This window comes from Loxodonta africana, chromosome 5 (assembly GCF_030014295.1).
Source record: "Loxodonta africana isolate mLoxAfr1 chromosome 5, mLoxAfr1.hap2, whole genome shotgun sequence".
Classification (NCBI taxonomy): domain Eukaryota; kingdom Metazoa; phylum Chordata; class Mammalia; order Proboscidea; family Elephantidae; genus Loxodonta; species Loxodonta africana.
Window position 1 is genome coordinate 133,729,919 of NC_087346.1, and position 25,225 is coordinate 133,755,143.

The 25,225-nt window shown below is 41.3% G+C and overlaps 1 protein-coding gene across 6 annotated transcripts in view; it reads right to left on the bottom strand.

Moving 5' to 3' along the window:
* RBPJ (recombination signal binding protein for immunoglobulin kappa J region) overlaps positions 1-8,872 on the bottom strand; it is a 121,062-nt gene extending 112,190 nt beyond the window's left edge. For 2 of the 6 annotated variants that reach the window (XM_064285987.1, XM_023549779.2), the window contains exon 1: positions 7,906-7,984. Coding sequence is in view for 4 of the 6 variants with exons in the window: in XM_064285984.1 (XP_064142054.1) it covers positions 8,138-8,442 (305 nt within the window). In the remaining 2 variants the exon portion in view is untranslated. Of the gene's footprint in view, positions 1-7,905; positions 7,991-8,137 lie in introns of those variants that run through there. The other 4 variants (XM_064285984.1, XM_023549778.2, XM_010591405.3 and 1 more) reach the window with 4 other exon arrangements.
* Between the last annotated feature and the right edge of the window lie 16,353 nt (positions 8,873-25,225).

Genomic DNA, 25,225 nt, shown 5'->3' on the forward strand with positions numbered 1-25,225 from the left:
TCAAAAAAAAAAAAAAAAGAAACCATTGCCGTCTAGTCGATTCTGACTCATAGCAACCCTACAGGACAGAGTAGAACTGCTGCATCTTTCTCTTGCAGAGCGGCTTGTGGGTTTGAGACTCCAAACTGTCAGTTAGCAGTTGCCAAGTGCTTAACCACTGCATCATCAAGGTTCCTTTGATAATCAACAGATACATTTAAATAACTGCAAAACTATGTTAAACCATACAGCAGAGAGATGCTACAATAAGTATTCAACATTTATTAACAACTTAAAATTTTGGTGGGTTCTCTTAAACCTGCTCACCTCACTCACCCTCTCCCATTTCTAACTGCTTTATCATGGAGGAGACCTGGTAGTGCAGTGGTTAAAACACTCGGCTGCTAACCAAAAGGTCGTGGTTCGAACTCCATGGGATAAAGATGTCGCAGTCTGCTTCTGAAAAGATTTACAGCCTTGGAAACCCTATGGGGCAGTTCTACTCTGTCCTATAGTGTCACTATGAGTCAAAATCAACTCCGATGGCAGCAAATTTTTTTGGTTTATTAATACTTTATCAAACCAGTTTTCAGCTGTTCAGTTTTTTTTCCCACCTTCCTCTACCCCCCATCTTATCCTTTAAATTCTACTTCAGAAAAGGGGAAAAGGATACCTATTTGAGCATCTACAACACCTAAAACTTAACTAAGCATTTTCTATCCCTTATTTAATCTTTACATCAATATCATGAAGTATTATATCCCCCGCTTTTTAGACTAAGAAAAAGACTTGGATTAAATGACATGCTCATACCCACAGATCAATTTTAGTGATACTACCATGGTAAGAACATGAATTCCAAAGCCCCCTATAACACCCCGCTTCAAAAAGAGCTGCTTTGCCTTTCCATTCCCGGGACAACCACCAGTCTCAGACCTTGGTCATCTTTCTCTAATGGTGTTCACCAACTCCAATCTATTTTACATTTACATTCAGTCTCATCTCTTCGAAAACCTTCAAGGCACCTACCCCTGTGTCACTGAATGATATTCAAATCCTTAGCTTAGCACTCAAGGTTCTCCAAAACACCCTAAACCATTTTCCCAGCTTTATTTCCCACGCTCTCTATCAGTGCTCACTTCTTCTAGGAAATCTCCTCCAATTAGAGATAATCACCCATATCTCTGTGTTCCCAGCAACACTATACATCTGTTACAGCACTTACCATAATCTCCCTTATTACAATTATCTGTGTACTTTTCACTAAATCACGAGATTCACCAGATCATTTCTTAGCTATTTTTATATGACCAACACATAGCAGCGCCTTGTATCTATGGAGTGCTAAACAGTTGTTGCTTTAATAAATATCTTTTTATTAAAACAATAATAAAAGCAGAGCCATTAAACCAATGTTATAATCCTCATTTCCCTTAGGCTTTCCTTCCCGTCTCAGGACCTCACTGTCTCTGCTTACTCTAGTTAGGTGTATGGATCAAGAGCTTTACACTGAGCTACATGATTTTATGCACGAAAAGTTACTTTGTCACACTCAGACCAAAAGTCAAAGGGTAGAAACAGAACGTTTGCAAAATAAGGCAAGATCTTAGTGGGTCTGCTGTTTTTCAAAAAGAAGCAAGTACTTCTGTTCCAATTATGCAAACAAGCCTAAAGCTAGTACGTTCTGGAATAAATTCAGTGAGGTAAAAAATAAGTTGCTTATAATACTTCTAAAAAAACCAAATCAACATGTAGTAAGCAGCTAATGTTGCAGCTACATAACACAATCTTTACCATGCTAATAAAGAATAATATGGTTTTATAAAGTAACAAACATTTTTCCTGGTTATATAAACTTTTTATGAGAAACCATTCTTATTCATTTACAGCTGTTTTTTATCCAACTTACAATGCACAAATAAACATTAGCTCTAAAATAAAGTTAAAACCATTGAATACGGACAAAGAAATGTGTGGTGGAATTTAAAAGGCAAGGGTCGACTGGATTTTCTAGCGTACCGCACCTCACATCCAACAGAGGCAGCACTTTCACTGCAAGGGTTTTGCAACTTTGCAACACTGCCTAAGTAACAGTGTTTTTTTTTTTTTTTTGGAAAAAAGTGTAAGCAGTCCTGCAACTGCCATGAACATCAACAATGTGACTAAAAGGCTGTCATGCTTATTCCTATGGATAGTCCCAACACAACAGACCTACGCCAGTATTAATCCAGACAGGTCATAATTACCACCACTTTCACAAACCAAGCTAGAGTCCCTCCGATGCCTGCTTTTCCCCACTAGTAAGCTTGATATATCCAAGAAATACATTACCCCTTTCGGACTACCAGGATTATCGTTTCATTCTCTGAAGCAGAAGTAGGCCTAACGAAGTGTAAGCGACACCATGATGCTGTGGGACATCCAGAACTGTGTGTGCCTGAGAGATGGTAGCAGTCTGGCATTCAACATTCCTACATTGTTACGGCCGTCCAAGCAGCAGTGAGAGCAATAAGAAGTAGACCCCCAAAAGTTGGGGGTGACTCAATGACAACATTTGTGGTTAAGAAGTAATTTACCAAATATATCTGCTCAAAATGCCGAAGCACGTATTTCAAGGCTTGCGGTCCCGTGCACTAAATACGCTGCTGCCTTCCTATAACATGACCCACAAGCCACACACTGCAGTATAAGGAGTCCACTCTGAACCCTGCCCATGAAAGATTCCCAGGAGAAACTGATTGTTAAAATATTTGCATAGGGTGCTTTACTATTTACAAATCACTTTCACATACACTGTTTCATTTGGTCTTTATAATTTCACCTTACTTGATAGTCACGACATGCCTGGCAGGTAAGTACAACAAGATTAATATTCCCTATTTTATAAAGGCAGACTTAAAGCTTGAAGAAACTGTTGTTGTTGTTAGGTGCCTTCGAGTCAGTTCCAACTCATAGCGACCCTACGTACCACAGAACCATCCTCACAATGGTTGCTATGCTTGAGCCCACTGTTGCAGCCACTGTGTCAATCCACCTTGTTGAGGGTCTTCCTCTTTTTTGCTGACCTTCTACTTTACCAAGCATTATGTCCTTCTCCAGGGACTGATCCTTCCTGATGACATGTCCAAAGTAGGTGAGACAGAGTCCTTGCTTCTAAGGAGCATTCTGGCTGTCCTTCTGAGACAGAAACAGTTGTGGAGGGCCCTACATACCATGCTAGCTAACATGTTTCAGGACTTCTATGTGCCAAACATCCTACTAAATGTTTTCATGCATTATCTCATCTAATCCTTACAACAACCCTTTGAGCTAGGGATAATTATCTTACAAGTGATGGAAGAGGCAAGAAGAGGTCACATAACTTGCAATGTTAACAGAGGTTTTAAATCGCAGAGACAGAATCAGGATCCGGTTCCTAAATGTGAGCTATGAGTTCCAATGTGCCATTTCTCTTAATGAAGGCTGCTAGGGGGAGCCACTAGAAGGTTTTAAACCTGGGACTGAAGTGATCAGATATGCTCTTTAGAAAGATTGCTGGGCAGCTATGTGGAAGCTGGGTGAAGGGGGTGAGCCTGAAAGCAGAAAGTTAGGAGGCTGTCAATGTGTCCGCAGTATTCCAGGTGAGCAATGATGAAGAGTATGATATACAGCAGTGAGGATGAAGGAGATGGAATCAAGAGATTTTTCAAGAGAAAACTGTCAGTTCTTGATGATTAAATGTAAAGGGTTAGTGTGACAGAAGAATCCAAAATTCTGGCTTGAGGAACTAGCTGGGACATGATACCACTTATCAGGAATTGAGAATCAACAGGTTTCCTTCACTCAATAAACATTTAGTGTCTCCCAGATGCAAAAGACTTTCCTGAGGCCTAGATTCAAGTCTGAAAACATAGTCCTGGTTGTTTAGAAAATATTCTTGAAAGCAAAGGACAAAGCATTAAAAAAAATTAGGTGTAGTTAGTCATTACTATTAACAGACTTGGCCTAGAGTCCAGTGCAAACATTTTATGCTACCATTTTTTAAAAATATTACTACATGCAGAAAACAAATCAAGAAAGGCATCCCATAATTTACAATGTTATTACATTTGTGTTTGACAGATTTTTAAGCACACACACGCCCCCAAAAATAAATAAGAGCCAAACCCGTTGCCATCAAGTCGATTCTGACCTATAGCAGCCCTACAGGACAAAGTAGAATTGCCCCAGAGTTTCCAAGGAGCACCTGGTGGATTCGAACTGCCAACCTTTTGATTAGCAGTTGTAGCTCTTAACCACTACGCCACCAGAGTTTCCACACAAATACTGTATCACCCTGTAATTTGTTTTACTTGTCCCTCTCCCTCAAGTTCACAGGAAAAAAAAAAAGTATGTTTTATTGACCAAACTATAACACACATTTGTTTTTTTTATTCCACTATCGCCACTGTAACTTGCCAAGAACTGAGTAGTTCATAACCTCCTACCTGACTCCCTGTAAAATATGACCTACTTTACATTAGCTTATTGCAGTAACAATTCCTAAACCTTATAACCACACCTTTTATCCAAGGATGCACTTTGTAAATCGTTAGTAGGCAGCAATCCTGTGCAGATATAACAAGTATTACAATTCCCATTCTATTACATGTTAGGAAACTGGCACAGGGGAAGGGAAGCATAGGCAATCCCCAGGTCACAAAAGCCTGACTTACAGACTTCCCTACCACCACACCCCCACTGTTATATTAAAAATTAGAGGTACATACAATGATCTTTAATAACAAATGCTACTTTGCCACAGGTGTAAAAACATTATTGCTATTATTATTACTATACTATCATGTTAAAGATGTTTTAGTGTACCTGAAAGTATTTCTTTAATGTTTTTTATGCACAGAAAAGTACACTATGTACTATATCCTAAGGCAAGCAATTGACAGATTAAATATGTATCATACCTAACTGTTCCAACTTATGTACAAATTCGACTTAAAGACAGACTTAAGAACGGAACTCATTTGTAATCCAGGGACTGCCTGTAACTTGGAAATAATCACAAAGCCAGATGCCAAAAATAACAACGTTTAGTCAATTCATGAGAAAACACTGCCCCTAGTTGAAATAACATGAAGTTTAGTATTAGAAGGAAGCAAAATAAAAATAACGTTTTGAATCCAAGTCCTATGTCTTATTTTTAAAATGACCAAACACCAGAATTATGATATGTAAGACGGCACTGGGTTTGGGGTTTAAGAACTCTCAAACAAAATTTTTTTCTAATATCCTACCCATTCAGGGTTAGAAAGATTATTTAACGAGTTACATCTGGCAGGAGTGGCTTTTTACTCAAACCATTTTTTTTTTAATCTTAGCCGCTTAAAAGACAATAATAGACTGATACAGAGCAACAGGTAACTTTTTAACAAACGCAATTGCTTAAATTCAAATGCCTAAAAGCGCACATCTGAATGTTCTGAAAATACTGCAAGTGAACTGCTTATATTTTTCCCCGAAATATATTCCCCGCAGACTTATCTGCAATATGCATGAACAATAAGTTAAAAAATTTAACAATCAATACTCAGAATATAACTTTCCCAACCACTATTCAACCTGTATACTTCTAAATGTGCTATTCCGGATATAATTTAATAAAGGCACTTCTTATTTTGGTCATGAGATAAAGGTCTTACATCAAGAAACATACGATTTAGAAACAGAATACACAAGTCTTAATTGAAAAAACTTTATAAGATGTTTGCGTGATCATTCTCACGTGTAGAAATCAAGGCAAATGCCTTACATTATTACATGATATTTACATTTTGCTTACAGTCAGAGTCAACAGTGTGTGCTCAAGATTTACCTTCAAAAGCCTGATGATGCACTATTTAAGGACAAATAAGGGAAACAAGTAGTAATTCCACTCATGGAACCCAAACCGCAAATTTTCACAAAACCTCATGTGTCAATCATGAAACTATGCTTTTTCCATTAATTAATTCAACTACTAATCCCAATCAAAGTCTTCAGACAAAAAATATGCTTTCTAATGTACCAATCAATATTTGCATATCAGATCTTGTAAATCTCCTATCAATAGCACTTTACGGGGGCTTTAGTTTACAAATGAAATCACTGCCTCAAAATGATTTTATGGTTACCACATCTTCTAAAAGTACTGACCAACTAGTGGGGGAGGAGGAAACTCTTAACCATTATATTCTGTGCAGTAATCCTGGTAAGTCTAACATTTCATAGTCCAAACACCAGAATAACTCAGGCCATTAAAATGCCACCGCCCCCACACACAACTCCATAACAACAACAATTTAGAACAATCTAATAGTATTTAGGAAGTGAATGTAACTGCCTTTAAGGTGACTTTATTTCAGGCTACTCCTTATGTATCTTTTAATCACATCTGATTTGACATAGTCCACAAAGACCGAAGAAGCATTATTCACCAGCTAGAAACTGCACTCTTAAGCGTTTTCCTCATTTCTACCCCAAAGGACAGGAGAGTTGTCACAAATCTACAGAGCAAAAGCAAACAAGTGTAATTTATATCTAATAATCAACAATAACAAAAAAAAACTAAAATATGTGTATCAAATCAATTCCCAAGCAGAATGCCTCCCTTTTCCTTACAAAGGAGTTATTGGCAAAATAACTAGACTCTAGATCTAGATTCTAAAGAATACTGAAATTCTCCATCTCAACATTCACAAGTTTTAACATCAAAATTCACCTAACTCCTACTCGCACACCAAATGAATATACAATGTGGGTATCCGAAACGAGTCTCAAATAATATGTCTCCCTCTAAACGTACTACAATAGCCTTCGCCCAACCACAGGTAACCAGATGCAAAGCTACAGACAGCTGCCCTTGGCCCAGACCGTCAGAAACCAAGAGGTGGGGGCAACAACCACCAAGAGACCCTATCTTTTTCCAGGGCTACTGTTTCCAAGCAAAACAATCACGGGCCCAAAGGGACAGCGAAGAAAACTGGAGACGCCGTAACCCCAAGAGAAAGGGGTGCGGGGGAGAGGAGGGATGCCGAGAAAGAAACGAAATATCTTCGCGCATCATTCAGATCCACAAAAACAACAAACCGTAGGATTTGCACGTAGAAACACCAGATGGAGTCCCCGGGACTGAGACAGTTGAGAAGACAGACACCATGGGTAGCGGATAAATGACCGAAGGGGGGGGTGCCGCACGAAGAGAAGCAGCCACTGGATGGGGGAGACAAAGCCTATGGGGGTGATCAAGGACCAAACAGAAAAGCTGGAGAAGAAACGAATGAGAAAAACAATGGAAGAAAAATTAAAAGACAAAAATTTGCTGCCTGGGCTGTGCCAGGTCACCGGGCTGCCGAACAGAGGGGGGCAAAACAAAGGGGCACGAGAGGAAGGGCAGCGGAGGAGAGGAGATGGAGAAGGGATGCGGGGCGCGACGGGTCAGACAAAGCGCCCAAGGCGGTGAAACAAAGGGCTGGGGGTAGAAAATCGCGGGGGGCAGCGAGTAAAGACAAAGCGCCCGGGACCGGAGCACCCGGCGGGCGAGGAGGCGACGGCGGCCGGGAGGAACAAAGCTGCGCGGGGCCGGGAGGCAGGGCCCGCGGGCGGCGCCAGCTGCACGGGCGGCGCGCGGCGGACACAGCGCCCGAGGGCCCCGCGCGCTCGGCAGCACTCACGCCCGCACCCGCCGGCCTCCCAGTCGCCGCCGCCCGCCCTCTCGCGCTGGAGCCCGAGCCACGGCGGCGCAGAGTGGACAGCGCACGGCCACACGCCGCCACCGCGCTCGGCGCACGCGACACCGCCCCCGCTGCCCCCCGACACCGAGCGCACCGCGGCCCCCGAACCCGCCGCCCGCCGCCGGCTGCGAGACGGCCGCAACTTTCCCCGTGCCCAGCGCTCAGATTCCCTCAGACTTACCCTGTCACAACAGGCGCCATCTTCCACAAACTCTCGCCAAAACTCCAACCCTCGCGAGATTCCCCCCGACGCCTTCCCTGGTCCCTCTCCCCCGCCCTTCCCTTTTTCCTCACTCCTCGAGTCCACCCAGCCCCCTCGCTCTTCTTCCCCTCGCAGCCGCCGCGAAGAGCCAGACGCCTCGCGCCGCCTGCCGAGTAGGGGATCCTGCTTGCTGCCGTCCCTGGAAACCTACCCAAGCGATGGAGCATGCGCAGGCGGCTGCCCCGCGGGCGAGCCCTCCGTGTGGTCCATGGGGAGCGCTCCGGTTATCCGGGTTTTGGGACGACCCTGAGGGACGTACGTGGAGACTGAGGAAAACTGGAGGGGATTACAACTGGGACGGGGAATGGAGGGGTCAGGGGGCGGGGCCAAGGGGAAGGGAGGAGGGGTCCTGGGAAAATCTGCCGCGTTCCACAGGCCTAGATGAAACACCTCCTCAAATGGGTGTTTTCCAAGTAGCTTCCCGCTCACTCTGGGTTCCCAGCCTCTTTCATTCATTCAAACGTTCATTGGACGCCTCCTTTATGCTGGTCTCAGCGTTAGATGCTGGAGCTACTAAAACGCCTGGGCTTAGGGCGAGTGGCATACCAGGAACCTTCTTCATTCATTCGACACCCAGACTAATGGGAGACGAACGTTACAACATGGTCCGACCCTACAGAGCTCTGCACACGGAAAACTTTTGCAGTTGAGCCCTGTCACCTTAGCTTCCTTCTCCTTGGGTGCGAAATGAGGCCAGGTCAAGGCCTCTGGCAAAGGCATCCACCTCACACGCACACGCCAGAATGTCGAGTAGTTTTCTCCAGAAGTGAAAACTATGATGGAATTGAGAGCCGCCACCACCCAGCCCGGCCAGAGGGCCGGCTCAAAGCTGGCTGCCGTCGTGCGGTGCAGAAAGCTGCCGGCTGCGTGAGCAGCAGCCGTGAGTGACCCCAGGTCAATAGGGGGCCGACTCTGCACAGGGCACCGGGCCTCCCCGGGGCCTGGCACAGCCGAAGACCCCACCGCTGCCTGACACGTACTTCAAGGGGTTTAAACCCGGACGACTCCCCCTAAGCCAACTTGGCGGGTCTGGGCATTTAATAGAAAGGTGCAGGGCCTGGACCCCGCCCGCCCTCCCTGCCGCCCTCCTACCCCACCCTCGCCCTTTCCTTTCCTAGAGATTCCCAGATCCTGCTCTGCCTCCCGCAGGGAACCCCAAAACCCGGAGAACTGGAATCCTCCGGCCGAAACCTGCTGAAGGCGCTGCAGGATTGGCGCGGCACACGCGAGAGGCAGTGCGCATGTGCCCAATGCAGGCAGTTTAGTCTCACGCTACACCTCCTTCCCACCGCCTTCCACTACTCCGCTCAGACACAACACGGGCCGTGGGAAATTTCCTAAACCTCGCGAGAACGCGCCCTCTGTTGCCTATGCTTGAGCCCCAAATCTCGCGGAGCGCAGGGTGGACAGGTGTTTGTCTTGTGGAGCTCCGGGCGCTGTTCGTGCCGCGCGTGCCCGGGCGGCTGGCGGCGAGCGCAGGTGGGGTGGGAAGGGAGCGGCTCGCCGCGGAGGCGGGGCAGGTGGGCGCGTGGCAGGCCGCGCAGGGCGGAGAGCGGCTGGGTGGGAGGCCCGACGTCTCGCACACACTTGCAGGTTCCTTGACTCTGCATGCAATAAAGGGTGGGGGCATGGGGCCTCTTAGGGAAGAAGAGGAAACAAGGAGTTTAGGAACTGCTCTCGGTGCAGAGGGATAAGAGGTCAGACTACAGGGCAGGAGGAACCCCAGGCCGATCTCCCGGGGAGGTTTCCTGTCTCCTTTCACGAGTCTGGTACTTTCCTACAACGTGTTAGACACTGCGGTCCCCGCCTCCGGAGCTGACGGACAGCCCCCAGTGTCGGATTTGAGTCATACCTCTGAGTCACCTAGCCGGGCCTCCACTTCACTTGCATTAAAACAAGTCTGGATTCTCATCTACCCTGGGGCTTGTGAGTTAGGTAGAAAAAAATAAATACATGTTGCTCTCTGCGCTCTCTCATTGTTGCTTTGTATAGATTCTGCTTCCCATTCAAGGACACGATTTTTCTTTTTTTTTAGATCATCCCCTCCTCAATCTCTTCCTAGCCTTTTGAAATAGTCCCTATATATCAGTTTCTGTTCTTTTTTTTTCTTCCTCCCCACTAATATGACATAATTTTGGTTTTGCTTTCCTTCCCCTTTCCATGTTTTTTGTTGAAAGACTCATTCCATTTTAGGTATCCTTTCGTCAGATCCTTTAGTGACCACTGTTTTAAGTCCGTCCCTTTCTTTCGGATTTTTTATTTTGTTCAGTGAGTTCCTGATTGCGTTTCTCAGTCAGGCTCACTTCAGACTGGCCTTAGTATGGTTTCTGTACCAGCCTAGCCTAGCCTACCATTGTCCAGGAACTGGTGTCTTGCTGGGAACATATTGTTGGCCAGCAAATGTAGAATTGAATTTTGATTCCTGGAGGACAGTGAGCCCTCTAGCAGGAGCTCAAGTTCTGCTGGTTGTATAATGGTGTTATAGGAGAAAACACATAATAAAGTTGAGTAAAGTAAAAAGAAAGTTTTATTTGGCATATATTCAAAAAGGCAAAAGTGGGAAGTGGACAAGCATGCTGCCGGAGCTACTGTCTGCCCCAAACCAAGGAAATATAGAACAGACAAAGGTGGGAAAAGGAACAAGCATACTACCACAGCCATGTCTGCCCAAGTCCAAAGAACATTACAGAGTCGTTAGTATATATTAACACTATAAATGGACAAAACCATTGAAAGCTTCACCTTTTTACAGATTGGCTAGAAACTATGATCCGACATTTTGAATTGTCCCTCTCAACAATCATTGGTACAGGTTTCAGTAAAGACGGTAAGGAAGGTCTTCACTGGTCCAACAAATTTTCTCTTCACTAAATGCTAATAGAAAAAGATAAGAGTGGAAAGTCTTTTGTGTTCTGGCTTAAGTGAAAGATTCCCTAGAAGATCTTTTCCAAGATTATCTGTTGTCTTTATACCTCAGGGTTCAGTTGATGTGTCCTTGTGAGTCCTTGTGGGCCCAGCTGCAGCTGGGTCACATTCTCTATGCTCAAGGACAGGGAATAATGACTCCAATATTATTTCCTAGATCAATGGGCAGGAAATTAAATTTTTGTTTGTGCTGTTTTCATGGTTGTTAGGGGTGTGTGTGTGTGTGTTGTACTTGCCTGTATCTTTTGATTACATAGGGTCTCTATGAGTCAGAATTGACAGCAATGGGTTTTTGTTATTATATATTTAACACAGAAGAAGAAAAAATACAAAAGAATTTAATATAATATCTCAAAGTAAGTCTGATTTGAAAGAGAATAGCTCAGGAGGAGGACAATGACCTTTGGGCACATATTCCTTGGAGCCTTCCTTTCATGAAGCCATTTCCATTTTGGTCTAGTCCAGGCCACTGATCTGTTTTGGAACCATGGCCATCTGAGAGCTTCAGCATCCTTGGAAAATAATGGTAACCGTAAGTCTAATCACAATTCCTTAGGGTAAAGTCTAATCAGAACTTCAACCTAAAACTCTGCTCTAAAACATAGTCAGTCTATAGTCTTCGCCCATCTCAGTAAATGCCAACTCCATCCTTCCACATACTTAAGCCAAGAAGCTTGGTATGTTCTTGTGTTTTTGTTTTTTTTTTTTCATACACCTAACCTCCAGTCTCACAGAAAATCATGCTGGTTCCATGTTCAAAATATAGGCACAACCCAAGCACTTTCCCACCTCCATGGCTACCAGCCTGGTCCAAGCCATCTCATTCTCACCTGAATTCAGGAAGTCTCCAAACTGCTCCCCTTTCTTCCATTCTTGCCTCCCCATAGCCTCTTCTCACAGAGTACTCAGAGTGGCCCTGTGCTCAGAAGGTTCCAATGCTTTCCTCATTTCACTAAGAGGTACTTCAAGATCTGGCCTGCTACCAAAAGCCCCTGACCTCTGACCTCACCTCCTCCTCTTCTCCCCCTTGCTCACTGAACTGTGACCCTGTGGCTTTCTTGCTGTTCTTGGGACACAGGAACACACTCTCAACTCTAGGCCTTTGCTCTTTCCAAAATGTTCGTCCCTCAGACACCTTATGGCTTATTCCCTCACTGCCTTTACCGCAAATGTCACCTTGTCTCAGTGAGACCTTCCCTGACCACCCTTCAAAAAAGTGACTCCCTGTACTCCACATCTTACCTATTCCATTATTTTTCGCATGGAATTTATAAACTAACACACCATATATCCTACTTGTGTATTGTGTTTACTGTCTTCTGCTATTGTGTAATCTTACTGAGGGCAGGGATTTTTATCTCTTTTGTTCAGTGTTCAAGCCTTGGCCACAAGAGCAATGCTAGGCATCATAGTAGGTACTCGGTATTTGTGGAATGAATTGGGTGTCTTCCCCTTTAGGGCAAAGTAGAAATGATTCCGAAGACTCACTAAGCCTTCTAACATTCAAGACAATATTGGGTATGACCACTGATAAGTGCCCCAGTACCAGCCTGCCTGAGGAGGGGGAAGAAGTCTACAGTACCACCTGTGTTAACTTGATGCAAAAATGAAAGTTCTTATCTACAGATTAGACCTGTAGAACAGTAGATGAGGCCACATTTACTTTAAGGGTTTCCTTTACTCTCCATCTTAGAACCTCAGGAAAGAAAACACTGTTGGCAGGATATATAAAAACAAGCATTCTTATCGGTTGCTAGCGAAGTGAAAATTGGTATAACGTTTATCGAAAGCATTTTGGCGAAATATATCACTACCTTCTAATCCTACAATTCTGTTTCTAGAAATTTATCCTACAAATACGCTCACATATGCAGCATCAAATGTGGTAGAAAATACTAGTAACCTTCTAAATGTCCATAAGGAGATGCCTTTTTTTTTTTTAATCATGATATATTCATAGAGTGGAATAGTATGTATCTATTAATAAGCAGAGGTTTTTTTAAATGTATTTACGTGGAAGGCTCTCAAAGGTATACTAAATTTAAAAAGCAAGGTGCAAAACAGTGATAGATAAATGTACAGTTACTTGCTGTGTGTGTCTAAAATGGCTCTGGAAGGACTGACTAAGAACTGTAGTAGTGACTGTATTCCTATAAAGGACTCAGTGGCTGGAGGACAGAGATGAAGAGGTGTCTGTCTGCTGTCTTGGATCTTTTGAACTTTGTACCATGTGTGGGTATTGCCTATTTAGAATATAAATCATTAAAAAAAGGAGTGCGAGAAGAAAAAAAAAAAAAAAGAGACCAAATTGTTTCTTTTCTTCCACTTCCTAATAGAATTATTTTCTAATGAAAGGTAAGTAGATGGTCCACCATCTCAGTAAAATTAAGAACCACAGACCTGCTATCTTAGCACCATACCACAGTCTTTTGTTAACACTGCACTCATTGTCCATTCAAACAGCACGTTTTGAGTACCTGCCATAACGTGTCAGACATCATCTTTAGTGGTTTACAAAGTTGAGTAATGCAAAGATTATGACTTCAGGAGCCTCCCTGGCTAACAGAAGACCCATCCCACTTGTAGTGTAATTCCGTGCTGGGATAGAGATACGTGTTTAATGGCATTGGGGGTCCAATGGAAGAAGCACCTAACTCTTGCCTGATGCAGCCAGGAAGACTTCACAGAGATGACTTTTGAGCTGACTGTTGACAGAGTAGGAGTTCAGAAGAGAAGAAGAGGAGGAGGAAGCATGGCAAGCACAGGAAACAGCAATGTTCAGGCTGTGAGGTGTGAAAGTGCATCTTGTGTTTAGGGGAACTCCAGGTGGGGTTTTAGTGCATGTTGAAGAGGGGCAGGCATCCTAAACAGGATCACAAGGAAGACTTGGTAGAACTGTGATCCCCAGAAGTGAGTGTGCATCAGAATTGCCTAGGTCCCAACTCCCTGCATCTCTACAGGGTACATCTGGGGTGAAGCCCAGGAACAGGCATTTGGAGCAGTCTGCTCAGGGATCCTGATACAAATTGTTCATGCACCACAATTTGAGAACCTCTGTTGTAGGAGATGGGTGCAACCTTTCTTCAGGGGTTTTAGTTTGAAAGCATACATTATGGCATATTTTACAGTTTCTTTCTTTAAATCAATAAATGAAACACTTTTAAAAATAAATGAAATATGTAAATATTAAAAGGGTTGAGTGTGGGAGCTCCTGAGAATGTATCAAATGGGTATGTGACAGAAGACATGGCCCGCAGACTCTCCGTTAACCCAGAACTAAAACCATTCCCAAAGCCATCTCCTCAAAGAATAGACTGGACTATAAGACATAAAATGATACTTGCGAAGAGTGTGCTTCTTAGTTCAAGTAGACACACAAGACTTAATGGGCAGCTGTTGTCCAGGTGAGATGAGAAGGCAGAAAGGGTCAGTAGCGGGTTGAATGGACACGTGAAATCTCGGGTGAAAAGGAGGAATGTGCGATCATATTATAAGGATAGCAACTAGGGTCACATAACATTGTGTGTATAAGTTTTTGCATGAGAAACTAACTTGAGCTGTAAACTTTCACCTAAAGCATAACCAAAAAAAAAGGGGGGGGGGTCATATGAAGCACTTAGACTCAATCAGCTAAGCATGCCCACGAGGGGGTCATTGTATTTTGCTGTGTTGTTTTAAACACAGTGATACATTTTAACGTTACTTTTATTCTAAGTTACATTACCTCATAAGAAAGAGGCACACTAAAACATGGAGAATTTTAGTAGATGCCCTCATGTTGATATTGCAATGAAAGACACAAGCTATCTAGAGCCACATTGCCTCGGTTCAGACTGTGGGACCTTAGGAAGGTTATTCAACCTGTCAGTACTTCAGTTTCATTACCCATAAAATGAAGATAACAAATAATACGTAATTCATGGGGCTATTGTGAGGATTAAAGACAAAAATTGCCATAGAGTCAGTTTTGACTCGTGGCTCCCCCATTTGTTACAGAGGAGAACTGCTACATAGGGCTTTCTTGGCTGCAATCTTCAGGAAAGCAGATTGCTAAGCCTTTCTTCTGTGACACCGCTGGGTGGATTCAAATCACCAACCTTCAAGTTAGTGGACAAGCGCAAACCATTTGCGCCACCAGGGACCGTATTGTGAGGATTAGAAGAGTTTATTATGTCAAAGCACATAATGTTTGCTATACTAGTGTTGGTTTTTATTGTTATTATTATTCAACAAATCTGTAAGTTGCACTGACCTAATCAAAATTCTTGTAGAACATGCCAAAATGTCTCTAACATTTCAAAAATCAGTGTGAAAAAGACCAAATATAGTGATGATTTTATCCAGATTGGTGTTAACTCACTCCTTTATCATATTAAAAAAACCACTGCTGTCGAGTCAATTCTGACTCACAGGGACCCTATAGGACAGAGTAGAACTGCCCCATAGAGTTTCCAAGGAATGCCTGGAGGATTTGAACTGCCGACTTCTTGGTTAGCAGCGGTAGCACTTAACCACTACACCACCAGGGTTTCCAATACCACTGTCATAATAATGCTACTGTCAAAAACGACAATAGCATTATTATTATTTAATCTCCAAGAGGTTCACATGTTCATAGAGGTTGGGAAAGCTGTTGTGGATGGCTGTCGAGAGCCTGTGACGAATGAGAAGCAGGTTTGACGCAATCAGGTAATGGTGAAGTGGCTCTGCTGGTGCCACCCTGATAACCCATGTTAGAGACTAGGAGCCTCTTACTCTGCAGATGTTTAATTCATAGCTTTTCCGTCATCTTTATGCCTCCCTTGCATTTGTAATATAATCCCTATCATTTTCTACTGTGTGTTAGTCAAGGTTAATAAAACATATAGGAGATTGAAAGAGTGTCGAGAAGGTTTCCACTAGACTATACAATTCTATAAGGAAAATAAGCTCTAACTCCAGGATTGAAAAAAAATAGAACTCTGACAATGAGTCACAGAGGGCGCTTAAGGAGAACTTGAGAAACAAAAATAAATATTCATCCTTTCCTCTCCCATTGTGTTTGATTTTCACAGGATTCTGTGACTTTTGTGTGTGTGTGTGCGCAGGCTGGAGTTAAGCTTTGCTTAGCTTAGCTTGCTAACGTGTGGGACAGTTCAAGAAGGTGAAGCAAGAAAAAATGTGCCGTTTGCCTTAGTGATGTGAAGGGAATCAAATGCATATTCGGTGAGAAGAACGTGTACAAATCTAGTAATTTGTCAGAAGTTTTCATAGTGAAGGCAAATGGAAGAAAATGCTTCCATGTGCAATTGATATATTTTGTTCTTTTTATAACATAGACAAGATAAAACCAGTTAACACTATCTGTGCAAGAAATGACAACACCATAAACCAAAAAAAAAAAAAAAAATACCAAACCCGGTGCTGTCCAGTCGATTCTGACTCACAGCAACCCTATAGGACAGAGTAGAACTGCCCCATGGAGTTTCCAAGGAACGCCTGGCGGGTTTGAACTGCTGACCCTTTGGTTAGCAGCCGTAGCACTTAACCACTAAGCCACCAGGGTTTCTGACAACACCATATGAATCATAAAATCCAGTTGTCTGTATAGAAAAGAATATATTTAAATTTTTATTTCCTAAACTTTCCCCTTTGTCAGAGGTTTTTTGTTCTGTTTAAACCAATGTGGAGCACCATAGTTTTAAAAAAAAAGCTGGGACCACCAATGACTGCCCTGACAGGGAACAAAACAGAGAATTCCTGATGCAGCAGGAGAAAAGTGGGATACAGACCTCAGATTCTTTACCAGACTTAATGGTCTGAATGAGACCGGAGCAACCCCAAAGGTCATGGTCCCTGGACTCTCTGTTAGCCCAAAACTAAAACCATTCTCAAAGCCAGCTCTTCAGACAAAGATTAGTCTGGACTATAAGACATAAAATGATACTGGTGAGGAATGTGCTTCTTAGCTCAAGTAGACACATGAAGAGTATGTGGGTAGCTTCTGTCTGGAGGCAAGATGAGAAGGGAGAGCAAGGCAGGAGCTGGTTGAATGGACACAGAAAATACAGGGTGGAGAGAAGGAGTGTGCTGTCACATTGTAGGGAGAGCAACTAGGGTCACAAAACAATGTGTGCATATGTTTATGTCTGAGAAACTGACTTGAATTGTAAACTTTCACTTAAAGCACAATTAAAAATAAAAGCTGCAGAATGAAGGACATAGCATTGGACCATTGACTCCTACCTTTATCACTAACCAGCTGGCTAACTTTGGGCAAGTTAAGCTTTCCTCATTGTAAATGGGGAATATAGAATCTATTGCATAGATAGAATCTTATTTTGAGAGTTAAATGAGATTATTACATGAAATTACTGGGTACATGGCAGGCACTCACCTGCATTTTCCCTTTGCATTAGATGGACTAATACCACCTACCTTACGGGCTTATTGCAAGGGTCAAATTAGATTATTATGTGGGTAATTAAATGGAAAGAATTATCTTTAAATTATCTTCAAATTTATCTTTTAATATTGGTTGGCACATTTATTTTTTTGAATTTGACTGTGTTTGTATAGCAAAATATCCCTATACTTTCTCCTCCATTCTTTGTTATTGTTAACTTTGTGCACAAATAGCCTTTATCATCTTTCAAAGAAAGCTTTACCAGAAAGGTTTCATTCTTTGTATCTGTGTTGCTTTGTGCCATAGATAGTGTAATGATAAGCATTAACATGTAGTTATGACCTTTGTGGCTAGCACTCTTGCCCAAAATAGAAAAAGACTAAGGACTAAGAAAATCAACTTTGGAACCAGTCTGTTCAAGCACTGACAAATACTGAGAGACGTTGAACAATTCCCTTCTTGTGAAATATCTAACTCTGCCAAAGCCAGCTGACTAAACTTTAATGCCCTTGAACATCATAATCAAAGTTCCACATTATCGCGTTTAGTAATTACCATTATGTTCATATGTTAATATTTTTAATTTTCATTAAATTTGTAATTGTCATTATATAAACAGGTGGGAATTAAAATAAGGTTCTTGTGAAATTAACGCTGGGGAAAAAGTATCTTTCTAAGATATTTCTACTTAAGCTATTAGTAAACATTAAGTACAGACTTAACTTTATGCAATGGATATGTCTGAAAAGTTTCATGTCAATTTCATAATGCTATATTTACTTTTTTTAATGCAATAGAGAGACTTTCTATCTAAAAGTCCTTAAAGACTTTGTGTTAGACATTATAACTACTATTATCCTGTATGTAGTTTTTTGCTATTTAACTTGTTGTTTAACTATAGTCTATCATGGTTAGTATCCTGTGGAAGGTAAAATAAATTATATTAAGGCGTTATGAATGCCCCACTAGTGGAAAAAAACATTTCTCAAGATCTTAACTACAAATCACCTCCCATCTAAGTACCCTGGAGAGACTTGAAAATTTACGCATGCTTGTTTTTTCCTTCCAACTTTCCAAACACTTGGCCTAAATTCTACCCTCAGAATTGCTTTTGACTTCAGTAAGCGTTATAAACTATGGTCTGGGAGAAGCATTTGGCTCCTACTTTTCAAGTCTAAAGTTCTCCAGAAATGTTCTTATGAAATCCCAATCTGATTTTCATCACACAGCTTTACCTACTTAGCATCATATTTTCCTTCACCAGCAAACACTAAGTATTTTATTTTTAACTAGCACAGCTATATCTGTATTTGCATGGTACTTTCCAAGTTTCCAAAATAGGCAGCAAATCTCAGAATCTAGGCAGAAAAAAAGTACTTAAACACTGAAAGATAACTTCTGAAAAACAGTTTACATACAGAAGTATTTGGGTTTATGAAGTGTGTTTTTGAAAAGTTGTAGATCAATCTAACATGCACTAAAACAACTTTCTATTTAAAGGTATGCCGTTATATATAATTTGTGAAGTCATAATAAATCTGATTCTCAGCCTACACTGTCCCAAACCTTCTCCCAGACATCATCTCAGCCAATCTTTAGGATAATGCCTCTGGTAGGTACATTTGTCCTTGAAGTTCATGGATGAGGCTCAGAGAAGTCAAATGGCTTGTATATGTCATTTTCCCATAAGTGGGTGATTCTCATATTTATGGTTGTCCATGAGTTCATTCTTTCTTTCTTTCTTTTTTGCCATGGAAATTTAAATCACTTTTACTCTTACAACCTGACAGCATATTTTGTATCAAGTACTTAGAGTTTCAGATTATAAATTTACTGAATTATTTTCAAAAGTATAAATGCTAGGAAATGTAAAAATATTTATTTTTAAATAACTGTAAATCAGCAATATAAACTAGTAACAGTGAGTGACTAAAGACAGGTAGCCAAGGCAAGGGGAAGAAACAATACACTTTTGGATTTTTTGACATGTATATTATTTTTAAAAAGATAAGTTACCAGACAAAGACATCACAAGAAAAGAAAACTGCAGACTAATGCCTCTTATAAATTAACCAAAAACCGGTTGCCTTTGAGTGATTCCAACTCATAGCGACCCCTTAGGACAGAGCAGGACTGCCCCATAGGGTTTCCAAGGAGTGGCTAATGGATTCGAACCGCCGACCTATTGTTCAGCAGCCGAACTATTGTTTAGCAGCTGTAGCTCTTAACCACTACGCCAGCAGGGTTTCTAAATACAGACACAAAAATCCCCAATAAAATACTAGTAAATACACGACAAATTAGGAATAAAAGGGATTTCCTCAGCCTGATGAAAGGTATCTACAAAATAACTCACATATAACATCGTGTTTAAAGGTAGAAGACTTGAATTCTTTTCCCCTGACATCAGAAATAAGATGAAGATTTCCACCCTCACCACTTCTGTTCAACACTGTACTGGAGGTTCTAGCCAGGGCAAGTAGGCAAGAAAACTAAATAAAAGTCATGGCAAGGAGAGGTAAAACTGCCTGTATTTGGAGATGACATGATCTTATATACAGAAAATCCTAAGGAATACACACACACACACACACACACACACACACACACACGACTACCAGGAATAATAAATAGTTTCAGCAGTGTCGCAGGTTACAAGATAAATATGCAAAAATCCATTGTATTTCTATACACTCACAATGAATGAGCAGAAAAGTAAATTAAGAAAACAGCAGTCAAAATAAAGCAGCAGCTGTTGATACTACGTAGGTACATCTAAGCACCTGAAGGGATTAGTTTTCTTGGCTCAAAGATTTCCAGTCATGGTTTTGTGGGTCTACCCAGTCAATTGGCCTAATGTTTTTAGAGTTTCTGTTCTATTGCCTAGTTCAGTAAGTAGTGTATGGAGTCTGAAAAGCTTGCAAATGACCACCTAAGACACAAGGATTGGTTTTCTATTCACCCGGAGCAACAGAGGAAAAAGTAGGCCCAGGAATCAGAGAAGGAAATTGTCTGAAGGTCTATTTCCATCCATGAACTACTGTCCCCTTTGCCCCAAGACCAGAAAAAAACAGATGTTGCCTCGTTACCATTACTGAATGTTTTGGTTGAGGAGCTGGATCCTGATCAAAAGGAGTAAAACTGTGGAACAGAACTTCATAGTTTCATGGAAACCAGATTTACTCCATCCACTGAGACCAAGTGAAACCCTGAATCTATTGCCTGGAAATAATTTTCAAACCTTGAACTGAAACTATTCCATGAAGTCATTTTTTAACTAAAAAACAATTTAGCTCAATTAACAAAGAATGTTTGCCTTCACCATTGTACTCTTTTAAAGAATTATCTATATGAGATCAAATTGACAGCAGTAACCCCAAAACACAGATGAGAACAGCCAAAACAATATTGAAAAAAGAACAAAGTTGGAGGACTTACACTTCCCCATTTCAAAATTTATTATAAAGCTACAGTAATCAAGACATGAGGACAGACATAGAGATCAATGGAATAGAATTGAGAGTCCAGAAGTAAACCCTCACATTTACGGTCCAAAAAAACATTGGGGTAGATCTTTGTGAAGCTGGATTGGGCAACGATTTCTTAGTAAGGACACCAAAAGCACAAGCAACGAAAGAAAAGAAAAAAAGAGATATATTAGACTTCATCAAAATTAAAAATTTTTCTACTTCAAAGGACACTATCAAGAAAGTAAAAAGACAACCCACAGAATAGAAGAAAATATTTGCAAATTATGTATACAAATAATAAGGGTCTAGACTCCAGGATATATATATATATAAAAAGCCTTACAACTGAATAATTAAAAAAGACTAATAACCCAATTAAAAAAAAAAGATGAAATAAGATAAACAGACATTTCTCTAGAAAAGATATACAAATGGCCAATAAGCAAATGTAAGAAAAAAATACTCAACATCGTTATCCATTAAGGAAATGCAAATCAAAATCACAAGGAAAGCTATAATAAAAAACACAATAACAAGCACTGAAGAGGATGTGGAGAAATTAAAACTCTCATACTTAAGCAAAAGTGGCATATCCATGCAATGGAATATTTTTTGGCCATAAAAAGGAATGAAGTACTGATACATGCTACATCATGAATAAACTTTAAAAACATTATCCTAAGTGATGGGAGTTGCAGAGGCCCCATGTTGTAAGATTCCACTTATATAAAATACCCAGAACAGGCAAATCTCTACAGACAGAAAGTAGATTAGTGGTTGCCTAGAGCTAGGGGGCTGGGGAGTAGAGCTCATAGCAATTACTAAGGAACTTCAGGAAAGCCACACGATGCAGGGGCATCAGATCTTAGTTCTTACCAACTGGGTAAACTTGGGCAGAAGGCAGTAGTGGTTCAGGGGTAGAATTCTCACCTTCAATGTGGGAGACCTAGGTTCAACTCCTGAGCAATGCACCTTAAGCACAGCCAGCCACCACCCATCTGTCAATGGAGGCTTGCTTGTTGCTATGATGCTGAGAAGTTTCTGTAGAGCTTCCAGACTAAGATAGACTAGGAAGAAAGGCCTGGCAATCTACTTCCAAAAATCAGCCAATGAAAATTCACAGGTCCTAGCCTGTTGTGCATGGAGTTTCCATGACTCCACGGCAGCTAGCAACAACCTTGGGCATGTTTCTTAACTTCTGGGATCCTTAGTTTCCTCCTTTTCAAAAAGAGGGTATTAATGTCACTTCATATATTTGTGGAGCCCTGGTGGTGCAGTGGTTAAGAGCTATGAGCTACCGCTGCTAACCAAAAGGTCAGCAGTTCCAATCTACGAGCCGCTCCTTGGAATCCCTGTGGGGCAATTCTACTTTTTCCTGTAGGGTTGCTGAGTCGGAATTGACTCAATGACAATGGGTTAGTGCTTGGAGATGAGCTCCTTAGGTTGGAAGGTAGTCAAAATATACAATGGCTGCAACAATGAACTTGAGCATACCAACCATAGTGAATATGGTGCAGGACCAGGCAACTTTTTATTCTCTAGTACATAGGATCACCATGAGTTAGCGCTAACTAGGGGGCAACTAACAACAAGAGGAAATAATGATACAAGCTATAAAAAAAATTCAACAGAGCATGGTGGGTTGGAGGGGAAGGGAGAGGCCAACTTCACTCAGGTCAATTGCCCTCTTAACAGAAATTTCCTTTTCGTTGTACCTAAACTGCCCAAAGTACTTTATTCTGTGTTTCTTGAAGAAAGATTTTCAAGCAATACAAGTGAAAAGCAGCAACATTTATGATTTTAAGTTCACTACGTAGGTATCTGCAGACCGTGGTGGCGTAGTGGTTAAGAGCTATGGCAGTTAACCAAGAGGTCAGCAATTCGAATCCACCAAGCATTCCTTGGAAACCATATGGGGCTGTTCTACTCTGCCCTATAGGTTGGTGAGTCGGAATTGACTCGTCGGCAGTGGGTTTGGTTTGGTTTTTGTTTTACGTAGGTGTCTGAAACCCTGGCGGCATAGTGGTTAAGAAGTTGTGGGCTAACCAAAAGGTCAGCAGTATGTACCCACCAGGCACTCCTTGGAAACTCTATGGGGCAGTTCTACTCTGTTTTATGGGGTCACTATGAGTCGAACTCCATGGCAGTGGGTTTAGTTTGGTTTTATGTAGATATCAAAGTCTTTCTGAAGCATAGACCTGATACCAAACCCATTGCCACGGATTCCATTCCTACCCATTGTGACCCTATAGGACAGAGTAGAATTGCCCCATAGGGTTTCCAAGGCTGTAATCTTCACAGAAACAGACTGCCACATCTTTCTCCTGCAGAGCGGCTTCTAGAATCACCCACCTTTGGGTTAGCAGCCGAGTTTTTTAACACGAGCTACCAGTACTCCTAAAACCTAACCAAACCAAACTCATTGCCTTCCAGTCCATTTTGACAACTACGCCCAAAACAGAGTCGCTTGTGCTGAGCCCCAAGTCAGCAAACCAAAACCTAAGTTTCTATTTCATGTAAATACCTCCCTCTCCCAGAAGTGGAAATCCAAGTCCATCAACTCTACAGAAATGGAAACCTAAGCTAGCCAATCAGGACTTGGTTGACCATTTAATTAACTTGGTTCAAAAATTTTCCTTGTTCCCCAAATAAGGAGAGAAAATACTTGCCAGACAATTCAAAATTCTCCACTGTATCTGCCTTGTTTCTTGTTCATCTGCCCTTATAAAAATACAAAAAAGCCTCTCCGCCCATACCGCACTTCAGGACTCTTGTCTGACTTTCAGACTAAACGTTCCCCGGTTCACGAACTTAAAAATGAAGTTAATAAATTCATATCCAAATTTAATATGCTGAAAATTTCATTTTTAACAGACTTGAATATTTCTACCTTTCTTTGGTAAAGTCTGTGTGGGAAGTGGAAAGTGATGAGCATTCAAATTGGGAGTGCTAATAATAAACAGGCAATATCTCACACCACCTTTTGAGGTGTATAATCCCCTCCACCATCACCCACCCACACACAGCAATGTGAGCTGGGCATTTTTATCCCTATTTTATAGGTGAAGGAAACCCTGGTGGTAATAGTGGTTAAGAGCTACAGCTGCTAACCAGAAGGTCAGCAGGTCGAATCCACCAGGTGCTTCTTGGAAACCCTACAGGGCAGTTCTACTCTGTCTTCTAGGGTCGCTATGAATCAGAACCGGCTGGACTGCAACGGGTTTGGTTTTGGTTTTATAGGTGAAGGAAGTGAGGCTGCCAAAAAGTTCGAGTGATTTGCTTAAGGACACCCAGGTCAGAAGTGGACAAACCTGATTTGAAGCCACCCTTCTGCTTTGAATCAAGAAGTCTTTTATACCAGTAAACCGGCCGTTTTACACTCTTCCTGCTCTTCAAAAAACCTTGTTTCTTCATTAAGAGGTTTTTGTTAATTTTTTTTTTTTTTACTGTGAAAGAAATTGGGGTACGTTGAGGAGGTTTGGCATAAATGTTTCAGGATCTTTAAAAATCACAATATAATTACTTAACTTTCCCCTTCATTTTGCCTGTGAAGTCACATTTTATCAAAGCCAATATTCAGAGGTAATTATCTGTTTGAAATGACAGGGATGACTAAATTATTTTAAAAGCAGTCTTATCTATCTTTTCTGAGAACTAGATTGTTGTTGGCCAGAAAAATACGATTCCTGTTTGTGTGTTATAAACTTAGTATAAATTGTATGCAGAGAATCTTATGCCTTTGTTCCTCCCAGTGAAATGATACCTTTTCATGATGATTAAAAGCAAAACAGCCTAAAATGTTATATGGTTATATATATGTTATACAAAAATTTCTCAGAATGGTGTATTAAAACCAGAACTGAAACATGACAGTGGTGGTAAATTTACTTACATTCAATTATTTATGGGCAGAAAAATCTTAGATACCAAAGGTGCTTGCAGCTCTATACCGTATGTTAACAATGATATTAAAATTAGCATGGCATTTAGGGTGAATCCTTTTGATAACGATCTTCTTCTAACATTCTTTTCAGGGGGTTTAGGTAAGTTCATGAATTAGTAGACCCCTTGAAGTTCACTGAGGTGTTAAATGAGAAATATATAAGATATTATCATATTAAAGTTTGCTAAGGAAAATTATTTTGAAATATGCCTGATTTCCAACTTCTTGTTGATGCTGCGTTCCTCTCCCCTGTCCCCAAGTCTTTTATCTTTGAAGTATAAAGTTCTCATTTCCCTCATTACTTTTTTGGAGTTCTCCTCGTTCATTTTTTTTTTTTTTTTTGTAAACGTGATATTTCTGTAGTGCAAGTTGCATATCTTAAGAAACTAATACAGTTTTAGCTGATATACCTTTTCCTTATAGAAGACCAGATTTTAATTTCCTCTAAAACAGTTGGTCTTAATCCTACTTAAATTAGTTTTGTGGGTTGATTTATTCTTTAAGACGCATTTTAGG